Source organism: Glycine max, chromosome 16 (assembly GCF_000004515.6).
Source record: "Glycine max cultivar Williams 82 chromosome 16, Glycine_max_v4.0, whole genome shotgun sequence".
Classification (NCBI taxonomy): Eukaryota; Viridiplantae; Streptophyta; class Magnoliopsida; order Fabales; family Fabaceae; genus Glycine; species Glycine max.
The window spans coordinates 3,770,674-3,789,219 of NC_038252.2; the positions used below are offsets into that span (position 1 = coordinate 3,770,674).

Consider the following 18,546-nt stretch of genomic DNA (forward strand, 5'->3'; position numbering starts at 1 on the left):
CCCCACCAAAAGTTGGGTCTAACAAAAAAATTAATCTCCCTTGAAACAAGGTTAAAATTTTTATTAAGAGAAATATTCATATTTAAATTCTGAATATTAAATAAGATTGTCTTCTATCATGAAGACATATGGCAGGAAAAAAAAACACCCTCTTGCCACAAAATCATCGTATCAATATTAAGAAAATAAAAAGGAGAATCTTTTGTTGGTTTGGTCCATACTCCTTCTTTTTTGCCGATGACAAGACTTGGTCATTACTCATTAATTTTCCCATTACCGTTCGAAATTCTTATTTATCCAAAGTTAACAGCCTAACAGTCATAATTAATTGTTTATTAGTCCAATTTTCTAATAGAAAACTGAAAAGAAACAAACAAGGAGAAGAATCCTAATTCCTAGCGTAGAGGCCAATCTGCTTGGTGGGGGCCATTGCACCCTTCCCCAAATTGTCATTTTCAAGTTGGATAAACACACACTCAATTCATGTGCAAATGGCATGTGATCTCACCCTTTATATTTCACAAGAGCAACAAGACACCGAAATGGTGGCACTTACTACTCTTGTGTTGTGTGCTACTAGTAATGAAATGAAATTCCACGCAAAACTCCACAAAAGCCACCTTCTTTGATTCAAGAAATCAACACCGAGTTTTCAAAATCCCATTTTGTTTTCCCTTCCTTTTTTCCTATATAAACCAACCTTTTAATTTCCTTCTGAATTAATACTCCTTGATCTGGTGTGAAGATGGACACTACTGACTGGGAAGTCCTTTCTTATGATGGCCTTTCTGATTTTGATGACTATGACTTGTGCACCTCACCAAAATTCATGAAAGCCTCTGAAGCATCAAGGAATTTTCATCCAAGGGTGCCTAAACAGATTCTTCATATTCCAATTCAATTGGAACCGAGAATTGGGAAGGCCCCAGATGAAGGGTCAATGGAAGAGAACACTAAGGATCATCATCGTGTTGAGGTCCCTCTTGTTCCATCATCACCAACTACCATTGAGAATATCAAAGGAGGGATTTTGGAGGCTGATTATGACACTGTTGCACACCTTTTCTCCAAGATCAAGGAAATTGAGTCTCCAAAGTCCATTGATAGAGGATTGTTGTTCCCTGATATAGGTGCTTTGAAATTTGAGGACAAAGGTGGTGATCAGGCACAAGAGATCATCATGGCCTCTCCAAGAATGAAGATTGAGAAAGAAATTGATACTATTATGGACTGTGGCAAAGAAGTGGAGGACTCTAGTGGTGGTTTTAACTTTTGGAAGTGGAGCTTGAATGGTGTTGGGGCTATATGTTCTTTTGGGTTTGCTGCTGCCACAATCTGTGTCCTAATTCTTGGAAGCCAGCAAAGGAACAACAAAATCCAGCAGGATCAGAAGATTTGGTTCCAGATCTACACTGATGACAAGGTCAACAAATGTCTTTTTTTTTTTTTTCAGATATTATTTTGTTAGTTCTTAGTTCTGTTAGAAATATTGATCGGAAGATGTAAACCTGTTATGTCTCTCTTCTCCTTTTTCTTTTTTCCAATCATTAGATTAATCTTATCTTATATGCGTAAGCAAATGTCTTTAAGTTTTTGTTTTTATTTTGGCTTGTGATTACTTATCAATTAAAAAAAATTAGACATGGTTTTATGCATATTTTAGTCTAGGATTATGATGGAAGGGCCAATTCTATGATTTAATGAAATGATGTCATTAAAAAAAGTGCGGTTTGGGGGAAGACTATGTCTTTGCTTACTTTTGCATCAACTATGCAATTTCACTATTCTTGAATAGTTCCTTAGATATGGATCTTTGGATATTTAATTATTGAAATGACCCTTAATTGTGACTCTGCAGAGGATTAAGCAAGTGGTGCATGCAACCAAATTGAATGAAGCAATGGCAGCAGTGAGTGGTGTTCCTCTGAGTAGAGCTCGCATAACCTGTGGTGGTTACTATGATGGCCTTTGATTGAGCATTGATTAAGGAAGTTTCGGATAGTACAATGGGCCAACTATACTACTATTCTAGATCTATCATATAGTTTTTTTTTTTCTTTTCTTGTAAATAAAATAATGAGGATGGTGCCTTGTAAATTAAGCTACAGCTTAGGGGCTCTTTTAGTATTATTAGTACTATTATTTTATCGATATGGTTTTGGAGGATAAAAAAGTTCATCTGGAAGGTTGGCCCAAGTTCTGGAGCAATTGTTGGAAGAAAGGTTTTCAAAATGAATGAGTGGGGTAGCGTGAAAATGGGTATAGAAAATTTATTTTGTTGTTAGGCATGCTCTGATGCTCACTCAAATGTTGGCACAGGTAGGCAGAATTTAAGTGTGGCAGCAATTATTAATGCTTTGGACATAAAGTCAAGTCATAAAGAAAAGATCATTGTTTAATTAATGATCCCTCATTTACTTTTATGAGCTTAATTACCAATATTAATGCTTACTATTGCGTATACTTCCTCTCGTCTCAAATATATTAGTAACATAAAATAAATTAAATATTAAAAATTACAAATGTAGTCATTCATTAATTTCATATGCCACCAACACCAAGAACCTTCTTGGACTTGTCCATTTTGGTGACTTACTCATGCCACAAGTTCTAAAAGCCAAATATTTTTCCATTGGTTAAAAAAGGTACTCTCTGAACCTAAATATAAGTAACATAAAAAAAAATTGAACTCAAATAGTAATATAAGTAAATTTTAATTACCTTTGGTCATATTTAATTATACAATTTTAAAAATATTCTTCAATTAATTGTGATTCTAGTTTCAGCACTATACCTAAGCCTGACTGCCTCATGTGGAAGTATGAGAGAAATGGCATCTACTCTGTAAGGTCGGGATATAATTCTGTTATGAGGAATGAATCATAATAACAAGGCTTAACAAGTACAGTAGATGGAAACCAATGGGGTCAAATATGGAATGTAAAGACTACACCAAAGTGTAAACATCTCATATGGCAAGCCTATAAAGACATCATGCCTGTTTGCACCAATCTGAAGAAACATGGGATTGATGTTGATCTTATCTGTCCAATGTGTGGTTTAACTGAGGAAACTATTGAGCATGCACTCCTTCAATGTCAGTAGGTTAGAAACATTTTGTTTGTAAATCTCCAATGAACAACCTTTAGACTTCTCTGGTTGGATAGCTAGAGTGTTTGAGCATAATAATCCTGACTTAATGCGTGGCAAAAGTTTTTGAACTGACGTGGATGATATGGAAAAAACGAAACAAATGGTTGTTCTCAAACTAGAACACACCTCTGGAGCAAGTTCTGTCCACAACAAACACACTAAGCTCTGTTTGAGATCATCTTATCCCTCAAAACAACCAACCTCAAGTTCTTTGGAAGCCCCCAAATCTAAACCACATCAAATTCAATATTGATGCCTCCATAAAGAAGGATGTTGGTACGAGAATGGGAATGATTTGTAGAGATCATTTGGGATAGCCACTTGCAGCAGCAACAAATTTTATTCCCATTTGTTATAACCCTACTATTGCTGAAATTTCGACTTTTAGGTGGAGTATAACAATTGCAACTCAGTTATCTCTTCCCTAGATAGTGTCAAATTATATTGTCAACTTCTCTTTTCTTTGTGGCACAACAGAAACTCTTAAGACTTTTCCTACTTGGTTGAGATGGTCAGCAATTGTGTTTCCTTAACAAGTAGAGGCTACAACTTGCTTTTATCTTTTCACAAAGAGAATCCACAATATAGTTGCAAATAAGTTAAGGCCTATTTGGATATAAGGATAGAAGTGTTTTTAAGAGTTTTTCTATTGAAAAAAAAAATTCTATATTTCAAATAAAAGAAACTTTTAAAAATACTTCTAACTTGTATCCAAACATATCCTTGATCTTGTTGTTATGTTTAAGGAACCATTTTGGATTAAGGATGTCCATCACCAAGTGATTCCTATGATTCAATCTGATGTAATCTCCTTTTCTTTGGTAATTTGTCTGCTTTCATATAGATTGCATTTGACATAAAAGAATTCAAAATAAATATCTTATTAATTATATTAAAAAAATGTACTAATTAAATCAGATTATGTTATTTATCATATTATCTTTTATAGCAACAACGAATATTATATATGTACTATTAGTTATATTTTTATCAAAGTTTACACATCGTATTTGAACTAGCAAATTTGGTGGGTTGAGTCTGATTTTACATATAACTGGAAAAGGCAACCAAAAAAAAATTACAACCTGATTTGGTTCAATCCGAACTTGTGGTGAGTTAAGTTTATTCGTGAATTCTGACCTATTTTGACTATTTTATATTCTTGGATGTAATAGGCAAAATAAAATAAATAAAAAGGAAGGGAGAGAGATACAAAGAAAAATAAGGGTGAAAGTGAGATGAAAAAAAAAAAAGTAAATAAACAAGTAGTATTTTTCATTATAAAATAGTATGCACTGACATGCATTCAAACCCGTGCTTCTGGAAAAGTCCTGTACAAGATAATTCTCATAAAAGCTGGGTGACCCTTCGCTTCTTGGATCTTCTGCCCAATGTCAATCAATGTGGTACCCTCCCGTTTTTGGCTCCCATTGGATTTACCTTGTTTACATATATTGAATAACTTATGAAAATAAGCTCGATACATCTTATGCATTAACTATAAAATAATATAAACTTTCTCAAATACTCTTATATAAGTACTTATAATAGAATATATTTAAATAAGTTGTTTATAAGCTCTTACAAATGAGACCTTAGTGATAAAACATGTTGCTTTTATTAACTTAAAAAAACTTATTGCTTATTTATTAAATCAAAATAATTCATGCTCTCATTTGTTGCAGGAAATGCATTCACACTGAACACCAACCCAATCTCAATGAAGAAGCCTACCCCGGACCCTGACGTGAACAGAAGCTTTCTCGGAGAAAGCTTTTTTTCTTTTTTTACTACTGGTTGAGGGAACAACTAGTTGTGATTATTATTATTATTATTATTATTATTCTCAGCCTTCTGCACTCATGTTCCACATTTTGAGTTTTTATTCTTCATCTAAGCTATTTCACTTTACTTACTTTTAATGAAATTGTGATTTCAATTTGACCCTTTTTGTCTAGTTATCAATTTTAGTGACAGTACAAAACTTTCACAGTTAACAAAAAATATCACAAAAATATATAAAAAATATTAATAAAGAATTGAATTGAAATAAATATAAATAAATTTAAAAACAAAGTAGTTTTTTCACCTAAAAATTAGTCTTGTAAAAATTAAAATTCAAGGCAGGCATGCGTTGCATATATAGTTGCACGGGTTAATACACCGGTGATATAACAAATTCTAGTTTCTAATTAAGTTTGTTATCCTTGTACTTACGGCTACGTTAAAATGTGAAATGGCCATGTTGAGAAGGGAATATGTTAAAAACTTAAAATGGGGCTTTACCAAATGGATCCAAAGGGTAAACTGATGAAATTTAATTTCTCCAGTTAATTAAGCAAGATATTTGTGGTGTGAATCAAATAATGAGACTGCAAAGAGAGAAAGTGACCTATATTGAACCACCAAACTATCTAGACAAAATGAGATATATTGAGACATGACCCCTCTCGAGAAAATGAGACTATGGACGAACACAAATGGGACACGGTGTACATTGGCTGCTGTGTGGGGGTGAATATAATTACATAAATAAATAAGAGAAATTGAATTAATGATGTGATGGCTTTGTTGGAATCATTTGTTGAGTACCACGTACTTGGAAATTATAGGAGGGAACCATAGCAACCAATTCAACCCAAGTTGGACGTTGTTTGTCATGTGGCGACGTGTGGGATAGCCATGGATTTCAATAATTCAACATTCAAAACATACGGATAAAAAAAAAAACAAGTTTGAACATTATATGAGAGAATTGGACTATAGTCTACCAGAAATAAGAGAATTGGACTTGTTTTGATTCTTCACCTGTCTTTGTATTTTTTTTTCACTTTTTCCCTTGAATCTTGTCCAGATTTGTTGGTTCATCACCTACCTATGACATATCACTAAAGAGTATTACTGAAGAGGTTTAAATAGTAAAGACCCTCTTTTAATTAAGTCGTGGTCGATAGCCTATCATCTATGGATGAATTATTATAAATTAGTGCTTGCGCTTGACGGGTTTCAACCTGTGTTTTGGTCTGTTGTAGGAAATGCCTTTAAATTTAATACAGGGACTAGAGATCCTAGATTGGCTGAGATGTTGCAAGCTAGAGTGCTAGACCGAAGGAATTTCTAACAAGTTACTATTAGCCTTAGTAATGGCATTCTAAAATATCATCACTAACGTTCTGGTTTTCTTAATCTCCTATGCCCCTTTCTGCGAATCTTAATTATTGGATCCTTTGAAAGTATCAATGATCTGTCTTGATTATTTCACTAACTTAGTATGTGTTTGGATCACCGGTGAAACAATCCAAAATGAAGGTTAGAAAAGCAACAAAACCCATGCTGCTTCTATGGTATAGCGGTCTTTAACTTATCACTGCACAAGTCCACCAAAAAAACAAACATGCACTTAATTTAATTTAAAAGGACGTTTGAGGATTTCATATTTAAGAAATTAATTTTGATATATTTTGAGGAAGGTTTTGGTTTGTGTTTCGAATTGTTCTAACCCAGTTCAATGTCATACATCCTTTTAAAATATAATTTTTAAATAATGATATATTAATAATACAAGTTTTTGACTTAATAAATAATGTTTATTCTAATATTATATTATTTATATTTAAATATATATTATGTTAATTGTACTTGTATATTTAGTTAATTTTATGATTTAGTTATATATAATATTAAAATTAATATGTTCTGTCAATATGTGTAAAGAATTTATGTTAAAAATAATAATTAGAAAATAAATTCTTAAAATATAAAGAGGTTTGAGTTGTTATTACTCCATATACTAATTAAGGGAGTTTATTTTTTGTTTAAAGGGTATTATTCCTTTTTATGTAATCACTAAGAATCTATCATTAATATTATGTCTATATTTAATATTTAAATTGGATATTTATGTAAATGGTCATGTAAAAAAACTTAATAATTAATAACTAATATTTACTGATAAAAAATTTAATTTTTGAATATATACGTAATAGTCATGTGCTACTCCATTATAATCCAGACTAATTCATATAGCATGTGCTAAAGTAACATAATCTCTATATATATAAAAAAAGGTAACATAATGTCTTCAATTTGTTTATAATCACTTGTTTATTTTCCAACTAGTTAATGGCTTTAGCTTCCGCAAGTTAACCGGATTCTATCACATGGAGATCTATATCTATCCCTGGAGCTGCTGATGTATTGAGAGATATGGTGTGGGCAATGGTAGTATTTCATTATTATGGTTTGATAATTGGTCTAAAGAATTAATGGACCCTTATGCAATCAACTTCCTTCTATTAATATACCTGAATCCTGACCTCGTTGTGCAGGATGTCTTTTATCATCATACTCTGCATTTCTCTTATCTTTACACTATTGGTAGGAAATAAGAAAAAAAATTCAACAAAGACACAATAAAATGAAGATTGAAATTCATGCTTTACTTCATACTTTCCGACTTTTAAATATAAAAGATTCATAACAGAAAATAATCGCAAATCAATTTGTAACGGCCCATAAACTCACATAAAAACAGAAAACTGTAACAGACATAACAATAGAACTTCTACCATAAACTCTAATAAACTACAATAAAAATAGGTATTGATTCACATTCTCAACACTATCACATACTTCAGCAAATCATCGTTACTGATCCAGTGGCAGATCGATGATTATCACATTGATATGGAAATTCAATAGTGCATATGTCTAGGACAGGCACGAATCTTTGTTCATAGCAAGTCTCTGGTGATATTAATTATTGGTCAGGAATCAGAATAATAGTTTATATGAGTCATATATATATATATACAGTATTATATATATTATCCCTAATATACATGATCGATCTACATGCACAGTGATACTGTAAGGCTCCATAATTTGACTTGGAACACACTTTGGACAAGGTACAAATCGGAGAGGGCTGGTTTTGGTGGTCTCATTACAAATGAAGACGGAGAATAGCTCGAGGGAGACGTGTTTCTCTAATTTTGTGGTGTGATCTTGATGCAGAACTTTTAGCCATTTGGTGCTATTTTAAAGGATATATATCTCAGGAAGCTTAGTGTACTTTACAATGCTTTATCTACAAGTTATGCATCATTCCTTCAATGACCTCATCAAATAAGCTCTAGATTAAGTATTATTATTTCATATTATGTTTTATTAATTAATTCCCTCCACGTTAATGCATATGTAGATGTAAATTGGGAGAGTTTCCTCAAAACTAGATATCCACCAACCACCTAGGTTTTTGCATTCTTTTTAAAGAGATTGTATGTTTGCCAACATCCTTGTAAAAAACCAACAATAGTTTTGACGTCCTCAGCAGAATTCGAAAAACAAATCCATGAAAAGTGTGGTAAGCAAGTTGACGTGTCTCAAATATTTACATTTGATTTATTTCTAGTATACAAATCAGTCGAAAATCCATTTGGGGTCAAAGTCAACATTTGGGGTAAAATCTCAACACCAATCAACTGACCTTTTGACAAAGCCTCTTTGAAGTTTCACAATCTATTAAGCAAGTTGGGATCTTTAGACATATGGTACTAGCTAGTACTATTCCCCAAAGAGGCCTATTAAAAACTAATCTAAGATAGTTGTTAGTTATTGATATTTGATTGTTCAAATTTCAGGACCAACCTCGAACAATCCAATGGAGTTCGAAAACTGAACTTTTGTTCCGTTATTAACTACTGTAACTGCCAATGATCTTTTTTCCTTCCTTAATAGACTTGCCGACACATTTCAAATGTAAAAGGTTCTTAAAACTTAGTAGAATTAATTTTAATAAACATGATTCCAAATCATTGATGTAATTCAAATATATTTTTAAATTAATTTCAACCGCAGATTCTATATTAAAATGTATACAAGAGGTAAATTAACTTCAAAGCACGATTGTTTTCGAAAAATAACCAATTTTTTCGCACATAAAAAATGGTTATTTTGGTAGTACAATTTAACTATTTATAGTAAAGAATTATCTTTGTTGGATTAATAATTTTGCCCGTAATAACTAATGTCAGTTCAATAATCAACACGACATAAAATTGAAGCTAAAGCTTAACCATAAATGCGAGACAAACCAGGGAACCAAACAAATCACAATAAGATTACATTGTCACAACCCATATAAAGAAAGTACAATGAGGAATAATAATGAATTTGTTACATAAGAATATGAATAATGATAATAATACAGAAAACCCAACAAAAAGAGCCTATATTGTATCATCTACTTCTCTTCCTCCCTCACTCCAAATCTCCAATTCAATGCATCCTCAAAAAAATAAACCCTTCTACTCACAAGAGAGTAGTGACCAACCACTACTCAAGCTGAGTTGGAAAAAAAGAGAAGAACGAAACACAAAACACAACCACCTCTGAACAAAGTGAATTCCATATATGTAATGTAACAAATAACCAAAGGTTGTTGAAGAATTAATTAGAAGAGAAGGCCAAATGCAAGAACAAAGAGAGAAGCAAGAGCAGTGGGTACAAAGAAGGTGGTGGCATCGGATGAAGGACCTGGGGCAGGTGCCTCAGCAGCTGAAACCCCAGTTGCTACCATCGCCAACATGGCAATCACCAAAACCAAGAAAAACTTCATCTTTGATGCCTCCATTGTTCTAAAAAATTTCTCTTTTTTTGTTGTTGTTGTAGGTTTTGTTGAGAGAGAAGGTTTTTGAGACAATGATGAGTAGTAGTAGTTGCAGTTGTTGGAAAACAAGTTGATGCATTGGGTAATCTTATATAGATGCGGGCAGAGGAAAAAGACGGGCAGGCTGCCCGGACTTTTCTTGCTGTCGACAGGGTCGTGGTTGTCGGGCAGGTACGGCTACCCGGATTGTTGGGCAGAGTGTCTGCATTGGATTTCATTGTGCCTTACAGCTGTTGCCAACGGTTTGTGGGGTCAACCTTCTATATTTCTTTCTTTTTTAAAAAAAATAGTTATCTTTTCCTTTTTCCAAATAAAAAAAAGTTATTTTTTAATGGACTTTGTTTAAAGGAATAGTCATGATAGACACTCATTTTTTTATATACCTAATAAACATTTTCATTCTATTTTATTTTTTTTATGTCAAATCATATTATTTTTTTATTTTTATTTTTCTCTCACCAGATGTTCATCGATATATTTTGTGTTCATTTATAATTTTTCTAAAGGAATGAGATATGTGCCTTGTTGTCGGCAACCATTCATAATAATTTGGGGGTGTTACTTTATTATTTGAGTTTAGTCATTTAAAAATTAATTTTAACAAAATCTGGGGGTGTGAGTACTGTTGAGCTGGTTGAGACTTCTGATACTAGATAGATAGTAATCGTCTCTTCTAATTATATATATATATATATATATATATATATATATATATATATATATATATATATATATATATATATATATGATTTGGACATTGATTATTATGATGACAACAAAATAATTAACTTATTCTCTCATCCCATGTGGTTCGTCATTATCATAAATATTCTTCTTATATCTTTCTAAATCTCGTTAACTTTTTTATATAAAAAATCGTTATAGTACTTCTAATAAAATGTATATATATCTAATATCTTAATATATAATTTATTTAATAATTTATCATTTAGTAATTAAGAGAATTGATATTTTCTTTCAGTGGAGGAATTTTCCTATTAAATGTGAAGAATAATTTAATAAATGAAATTACATAATTAGTAAATTTTAATAAAGTGATATATAAATCAAATCAGGAAATGATATGAGAGATATTTTTTATATGTATCATTAATGGCCATTGTATTTTACACCTCTAATTGAGAGCTGCATAAGGACCTCACATTCATAACTCCCTTACCCTTGAATTCACGAGCAACAATTCAGATATCCATGTACGAATGAATACCCATCACAATTCTCTGCGTGAACCTCATAAGATCAAGATGTTGCTCATTTTATTTAGAGGTAATCTTTTCGGAAGCTTTTTCAGTTTTGTGTGGCTTTCAGTTTTACTACTATAACTTTCTCGTTTTGGAATTAACTCTGTATAGTTAGTATTTTTCTTCTTTTGTCAAAAGTAGTTGAATTACTCTATCAGAATTTTACTCGTGAATGTGCTTTGTGCTTATACTGTTGATTCTTATAATTAATTACTAGAATCTTTTTACATTATGAAATTAAAGCTATATGTTATTATTTTCCATCTTTTAGTTAGTTTACCCGATATCCTTTAGGAACGAACCAACCGTTACTAGGCCTAACATGTATGAACCATTTGACTCACATTTACATTCAAGAATATATTTTAGGACTTGATGTCTTGATTCATATGACAACCGATTGGAAGAGTGCATTGAGAATACACTGCCAAGGGTCAACCTAATTGTTACAATGATGAATTTGTAGGTTGGAATGCTCTCAATTGAATGGTTGTGATAATAATAATCATCTTAAAGATCATCGAGACAAATGATAGTTATGAATAAAGTATGAAGTAGATATTATTTTCTTTTTTTTATCAATAAATGTTAATCATTAATATTATTAGTTTTTATTAGTAAAGGATTTTAAATTCTGTGATCTTTTTTTATTTTATTACTAGATCAATCTTATATTTTTAAATAGATACTTTTAGTACATTTGAGTATCTTAAATAGATATTTCAACCCTAAGAACATCCATATACCTACACTGCATCCATGTTGTTATTGTAGTTGTAGTATGACTAACCACAATGAAATCATGAACCAAAACAAACCAACACTAATTAAGCTTGAGGTGTGCATGCTAACCTCAAGAATTTATCTGCATGATGCATAAATCTCTGGTTGAGCTGAGGTAGCAAAACAACAAAGCCAAAAGAAAAATCTGTTTCAAAAAAAAAGGCCAAAAAAATGTGAAACTTAAATGAGAGGAGGAGAAGGGGGAGCTACGTAGCAAAAGTTAGAAAAAAGAAATGAAAAGAGTTTAAAAAAAACCAACTTAATTAACAACCAAGTTAATCCATCTAACGAGTGAATTTGCATTCTACGTACAACAATGTGAACTTAACCCAATCTCATGCATGTGAGTTCAAACTTCTTACTAGCTTATTTGTAAACTCTAATTAATTATCACAAGTTCATTTATAAAGATTTTAAAATTTTCAACGTGGGACTTCTACTTCTAAAATAACACAACATAGTTATTAGGTGCTTCAAATGCTATTCTTAATTACTTATCTTTCTTTCCCTTTCACACTTTGAAAGTCACTCTGTATTGCTATAGCCGCTCCCCTTCCATTTAATTATAGTCAGCTAGCTAGGAAGATTTGGCTAACCCATTCCTATTACACTTTATCATCATCAACAAAGAACTTTTTTATGTGGGTATCATCGACAAAGAATAGTCACGAACTTCACACTTGTAGGTTGTAGCTAGCTCATATTTATTAGACAAGAGACAAGAGAAGAGAAGGGAGAGTACACAGTGATTTCCATAAAATTATATATTAATTATCCCATCTCGAGCATGTTTGATTTTCTCGTGACTGGCATATCAAACATATGTTTGCACGAATTCTGAGGAAAATTTGATAGACCACAAACGCAAAGAAAAAGTAAGGATTGGAATGTTTTGGACTACTTCTATTTGTAAATACAAACGATTATCCAAGCATGCATTTCATCTTTCACAAAAATGTTTTTTTTTACAATAGTGACAACAAGGTTTAAATTGGTTATTTCGTATAAATTATCTAAATTTTCCACCTCTAAGTTGATATTAGTGAATTTACAAAAGTACTTTACCTAATTAATCTTCTAAACTTAAAAAAAATGTATGGTGACTTGAGTTTAAATATAAGAATATCGCAATTAATAGATAACTTGTAATTTTACAGCTAAAAATGTTTGTTGAAATTAATTATTTGCCTTTAAATGATTATTATCCAAAAAATAAACCCTGCATCCAAACAAAAGAGACTTCAATAATGATGGTGAACATAACGTGAATTTTACACCTCGAGTTCATGGGCTGTGCTTAATTGGGAACGGGAGTTTAATAACCAGACCAAATAATCGATACCGACAAATCTGCTGACATAGTCTTCTATCAATTTTTTGGCCTTAACGGTTTCTTAATGTTATTTTAAAGGGGTGCAAAACTCTATGATACTCAACACCAAATTCAAACCTTAATAGCGCTCTTTCTTTTCCGAACCCAACCTTTTATATATTTTTCAAAAAGCTGCGTTCATAACGGTATAGGTTTTCAATTTGAGAAAATGAGAATGAAGAGATTTTGATTCTTGAGTTGATCACCTAACGTGGCATAATGCATTAATGGGACCCCCCACTTCCACTGAAATTGTGGCATGTTATTATTCCCTCATACTCTATTTCAAAATGGGTCCAAATTTGTTGGCTTTAAATTTCGAGTGACCAAATTCAATGGGACAATAATAGCAACAAACAAATACTAAAAGAGAACAATGTGTACCGTCACATTATTTTTCCACGAATGGACCGCGAGGTAGGGAAAGGAAAGTTCAAACGATTGGTCCCCCTACTTGCTTCCGAACTTAGCAACGTTCCAACTTTTGTTTTTTTTTGTCACAATGTCTTCGAATCTAGTTGTTAAATCATAGAGCTACTACCACTAGTACATTTCTAAAAAAATCTAGCTAGTTTCTTGTATGGGAATGTGTTAGAGAATTGTCAAATATCTCAGTGTTAAATTTATTAAACTGTGTTTCTTTAGAAAATCCATTACAAAATTATGTTTTAAGAAAAGGTAATTTTGTCAACGGATTAAGATCATTATTTTTCATATATTTTACTTTTTTTCGTTAAATTTGTATTGGAACGTGTGTAGTAGTATTTCTAACTACAAATCAAACATGCATTTGGACGTTGACAAATGTCATTTTTTGCTTTTGAGTTTAAATTTGATTAATTGGGTAAAATTCTTATATTAATATTTATTCATGTTTATTGAATTAAAAAGTAAAAAAAAAATGCTATTAAAATAAAAAAAAGGTGTGGTGACATATTGTGATTGAAAATAACCAAAACTAAAAATTAAAAAGTTCCTTTAAACCCTCAAGAAACCAGCTATTGGAAGTGAGATTGTTAGCTCTACAACCAACTTCACAATAAAGTTTGAAAAGTGTTAGATGTACTTCACTTGAAAATTTTAATTTGTTATAAAAACTTCAATTTTCTAATGAATCCTTAATATATATATATATATATATATATGTGTGTGTGTGTGTGAAAGATGATGTTAATTTCAATCTTCTAATAAAATCTCATCGTGGAAATCATATAAAAAGCATGTTGTTTCATCGCTTTGATGCCCAGAACACATAATTATAATAATGTCAATACTGCATAAAAAGACTTTAATATTGATTCATAAGGATTTTCAATATCAGTTCTAGAATGGATGTTGAAACGATCATCATGAAAAGTAAGCATTTTTAACATCGATTTTGACTTAAATCAATGTAAAAATATAGTCAAAATTATATATTTTAAAGTGCTTTGTGCGTCGGTTCTGAAAAACTAATGTTAAATGTGTGTACTACATCGGTTATGGACAAAACCAATATTTTAAAGATACTTTTTATATTGATTTTAAACCAATTGATGTTGTTTTTTTGCAAAAAATTAATAATAGTAATAATCTTCAAATTACAGAGTTTAATACAAAAAATTGATTAATTACTATAAATTTTAAAAAAAAAGGGAGATAAATGACCATAAAACTTAATCTTTTGCTATAAAAAAAAAACATTTTATCGGCAATCATGTTTGTAGAGTTTACTAAATCCTAGCACCAAATCGAAATGAGTGTAGGTAGAAAAATAATAAAATAAAATAAACCCCATAATAGTTCCAAACTAAACGATTAATACTCTTAAAATAATTATATGTGCGGATGTGTTTGATAATCAGTAATAAAACTCCAGACAAGCAAGCATATTTTCCATTGAATGCTAAAAGATAACAGAAGAACACATGCACCAACTCTCTGAAGTTGGAACCATCAAAATACCTTGTTCCATTGTGAAGTTTGCATCCGCGTATCTGCAAAAAAATCAAGAATAGAAAAAGAGAAATATACATGAGTAATAAAAAAAATCTTTGAAACACTTACTGTCACTAAATTGTAATAAACCCTCATTCTAGTCCCTGAGATTGTAAATGTCTACCATTTTAGTCCTTGACTTCACATATCCTCATTTTAGTTCCTAACTTGGAAAAAATTCATTCATTTTAATATTTTTCCACTATCATTTGCACCAAAAAGGAATGATGCTTTGCAAGCTAAGGGACTAAAGTAATGAGTTTAGGAAATACCATTGCATCTTTTGGCGCATAGGCTTGGTAATCTTGGTTTTGGATGAGGGTTACTTTGTCTAAACAAGGTGAACAATTGTCATAAGAATTAACTATTTTCTTCAATATAACAATAGCACTTACATGGCATATAAAACTATATTCAATACAACACTTCTAAGGGAAAGCATGCAGAATTTCATCACAACTTAGCCTATAGTAATTGCTATAAATTGTTTGAATGACCACATATTGAAATTTTGTATGAAAAAAATAAAAAGGAATGATCTAGCACCTAGAAGGCAACAGCAGATAAACCAAGAAATCAAAGTAAACACATGTTACAAACTTACTTCTACAAATAGAAGAGCATTGAGTCCTTCCTCTAATGACCCCAACAAATAAGCATCCTTTTGAAGAAAAGAGAGTAAAAGAAATGGAATCAGTTTATAACAGGTAGGTCACATTGGAAGAACTATTAGCAATAACAAACTTAATGAAAATTAAGTAACTAAGTTATCCAGGCCTACCAATGTGCAGGGAACTCCACAAAAAGAAATCTCATGCTCACATCACTAGTTGAACGCTCATAGAAAGCAAGTATCCAAATTTTGGTGTGAAAGATATGTCTCATATCACCCTAGATCCATATATAACTTTTGAAGTCTCACATGTTGTTTTGAACAACGTCCTCGATTGCACCACATCAAGATGCCCAAATGATACAAAAACTACTTATTTTGCTTCTAATAGGCGTGAGGAGAGGGTGACAGAGTTTACGTTGCAGATGATATATATTCCTAACATACACTTAGTTAAGTAGCATATGTGATAAGGATAAAATATTGAATTACGTCAAGTATTGAATTATGTAACTCTACAAGCAAAACTAAAATATAGTATCCAAAATTATAAAAAAAAAAAACCAAATTTTGTGTAATGCTAAAAGAAACTTCTCTAAATTTACGAACCAACCAAAAAACATAAAATAATTTGATGTTTCTTTAATCTTCAGAAAATGAATCTTAAATTTCTTTTGGAAGGTAGAGTCAACATTTGTACTTTTTTTTTAAGTTTGAGTCAACATATATAACTAAATTGAAATAAAAAAAATAAAAGTAAAACAAATGCAGAACATGGTATGTTTAAGTATTTCGGGAAAGATGGGAGATTTTAATTCCCAAAACGCAGTGATGATTTAAACATTTTAAGGCCAACATAGATTCTTGTTGTTGCAGATTGTTTGGCATTATTCAGCGGGTTTTCATTTGCTATTGCTGCGGCCACAAAGCTATTTTATCTTTGACTTAATTATATATTTTATCATCAAATTATTATTATTTTGTAAATTTTAAGTATTTTTTATAAATTATATCATTCAGATTTGTAATTCTTATGCATTTTATCAAATAAGTTTGTTTTTTCCAAATTTTATCATAAGATTTTTTTTTACATTTTATCATCATATTGATATTGAAATAATATCATTTCACAAAAAAAATTATAACTTTTTTTAATTCATCATCATCCGTAAAATGTAACAAAAATTGAAAATTTAGATAATAAAATTTTAAAAATAAACTTAGATGATAAAATATATAAAATAATGAAAATTTGATAATAAAATGTGCAATTAAACCTTTTTTATCTTAAATATAAATATATTAGTTTATTAATTTTTTAACAATTATCTTTAAAGTAATTTATGATTAGATAAAAGTACAAAAATATTTTATATTGTCAGTACATAGTCATTAAATTCTAAAATTAATTATGCCTAACTTTAAAATAAATCACTATTTTCTTATTTATATAAATATAATTTTTTTTTTCATTTTGATCTTTATAAATTTTAAATGCTTTTATATATAAAAATCTCTATCACTATTTTCTAATGACGAGTATAGGATAAATGTTTGAATAAAGTTGGGAATATGTTTTTGGAAATTTCAATAAACATTTTCAAGTTACAAGGCATAGAAATAAAAAAAAAGTTTATTGCTTTGAAAATAAATAAAAAAATACTTTTGAGTTCTCCACATTCAAACATATACTGGAATTTTTTTAACAACTATAACTAATAAAACTATGAGTAACCAGTCAGCCTATAAAACTATGTTATAGAAAAATAATTTTTCAAACAACATAAGTAACCAGTCATCAAGCATAAGAAATTTTATGCTAGTAGGAGGGAATCAAGAATTGCCGGACTTTTAGGACTGGCAATAAAAGTCATTAGCAATAGTTCCATGCTTATAGAAAGGTTGCCTGAAGCTAATCTATAGGTTTCCATAGAATCAGTCTTGTAAACGATTTAATTTCTTCAGAGGTCTCTTTCATTCAGGCTATGCTTTATTTAATGGCAAGTGATGCAATCCTCCCTAGGAAGGGACCAATCACTAGAACCATGAGCAAGAGGCTCCAAGAAGATTGGGCTAGAGCTGCTGAAGAAGGCCCTAGGGTTCTCATGAACCTTAGGGTAGATTTCTGAGCCCATGGGCCAAGGTTGGGCCCAATTATCTTTGTACATATTAGACTAGGATGTCATTATATTTGGTCCTTGTATATAGGGCTCCATATTGTAGGTAGAGTACCCTAGAAATATAGGATTTTTCAGCCCTTGTATTTTTGGGCACCTAGACTAGTTTTTGTATTAGGGGTAGTTTTGTAATTTCACATGCACTAAGTGGATATTTGATGTGTGTGGTTGGAAATAAATTTAATTGAATTGGTAGAAGCCCAATCCAATTAAATCTTAGAGGGGGAGGTGAGCATTTGCTTACTACACCCCATTGCCACATCATATAGTCACACTTTGTGCATGTCCTTCATGCTTTTCATGCCTCATGACACCTAAGCACACTTAGTGGAGAATCTTGTAATTGATCTTGGATTAGTGGGCTGAACCATAACTAAAATTCACTAATCATAATTAGTGAAATTTTGGCTCCAAAGTTTGGCTCCACAAATTCAATTTCAAATTCAAGTGAAATTTGAATTTCCCTCCAATTTTGTGTGACACTTAGGCTATAAATAGAGGTCATGTGTGTGTATTTTTTTCAACTTTGATCATTTGAA

General features: G+C 31.0%; 2 protein-coding genes and 1 long non-coding RNA gene across 3 annotated transcripts; 2 read left to right on the top strand and 1 right to left on the bottom strand.

The window, feature by feature from the left end:
- The first annotated feature begins 501 nt into the window (after nt 1-501).
- LOC100787137 (uncharacterized) lies at nt 502-2,403 on the top strand. The gene is made up of 2 exons (XM_003548687.4): nt 502-1,423; nt 1,859-2,403. The coding sequence occupies exons 1-2, from the start codon at nt 746-748 to the stop codon at nt 1,970-1,972; spliced, it is 792 nt and encodes a 263-aa protein (XP_003548735.1). The 5' UTR covers nt 502-745; the 3' UTR covers nt 1,973-2,403.
- A 6,849-nt stretch (nt 2,404-9,252) lies between these two features.
- LOC112999823 (arabinogalactan protein 14) lies at nt 9,253-9,895 on the bottom strand. The gene has a single exon (XM_026126282.2). The coding sequence runs from the start codon at nt 9,785-9,787 to the stop codon at nt 9,608-9,610; it is 180 nt and encodes a 59-aa protein (XP_025982067.1). The 5' UTR covers nt 9,788-9,895; the 3' UTR covers nt 9,253-9,607.
- Nucleotides 9,896-10,884: 989 nt separating this feature from the next.
- Nucleotides 10,885-11,717, top strand: LOC106796499 (uncharacterized). The gene is made up of 2 exons (XR_001385447.3): nt 10,885-11,110; nt 11,552-11,717. It is a non-coding gene; the product is annotated as an uncharacterized lncRNA (long non-coding RNA).
- The last annotated feature ends 6,829 nt before the right edge of the window (nt 11,718-18,546 follow it).

What these genes read in the sequence shown, in the direction of transcription:
- LOC100787137 (XM_003548687.4), top strand. Translation starts at nt 746, where the DNA reads ATGGACACTACTGACTGGGAAGTCCTTTCTTATGATGGCCTTTCTGAT. An exon ending in AGATCTACACTGATGACAAG is followed by an intron (nt 1,424 to 1,858) that starts GTCAACAAATGT and finishes GTGACTCTGCAG; the next exon opens with AGGATTAAGCAAGTGGTGCA.
- LOC112999823 (XM_026126282.2), bottom strand. Translation starts at nt 9,787, where the DNA reads ATGGAGGCATCAAAGATGAAGTTTTTCTTGGTTTTGGTGATTGCCATG.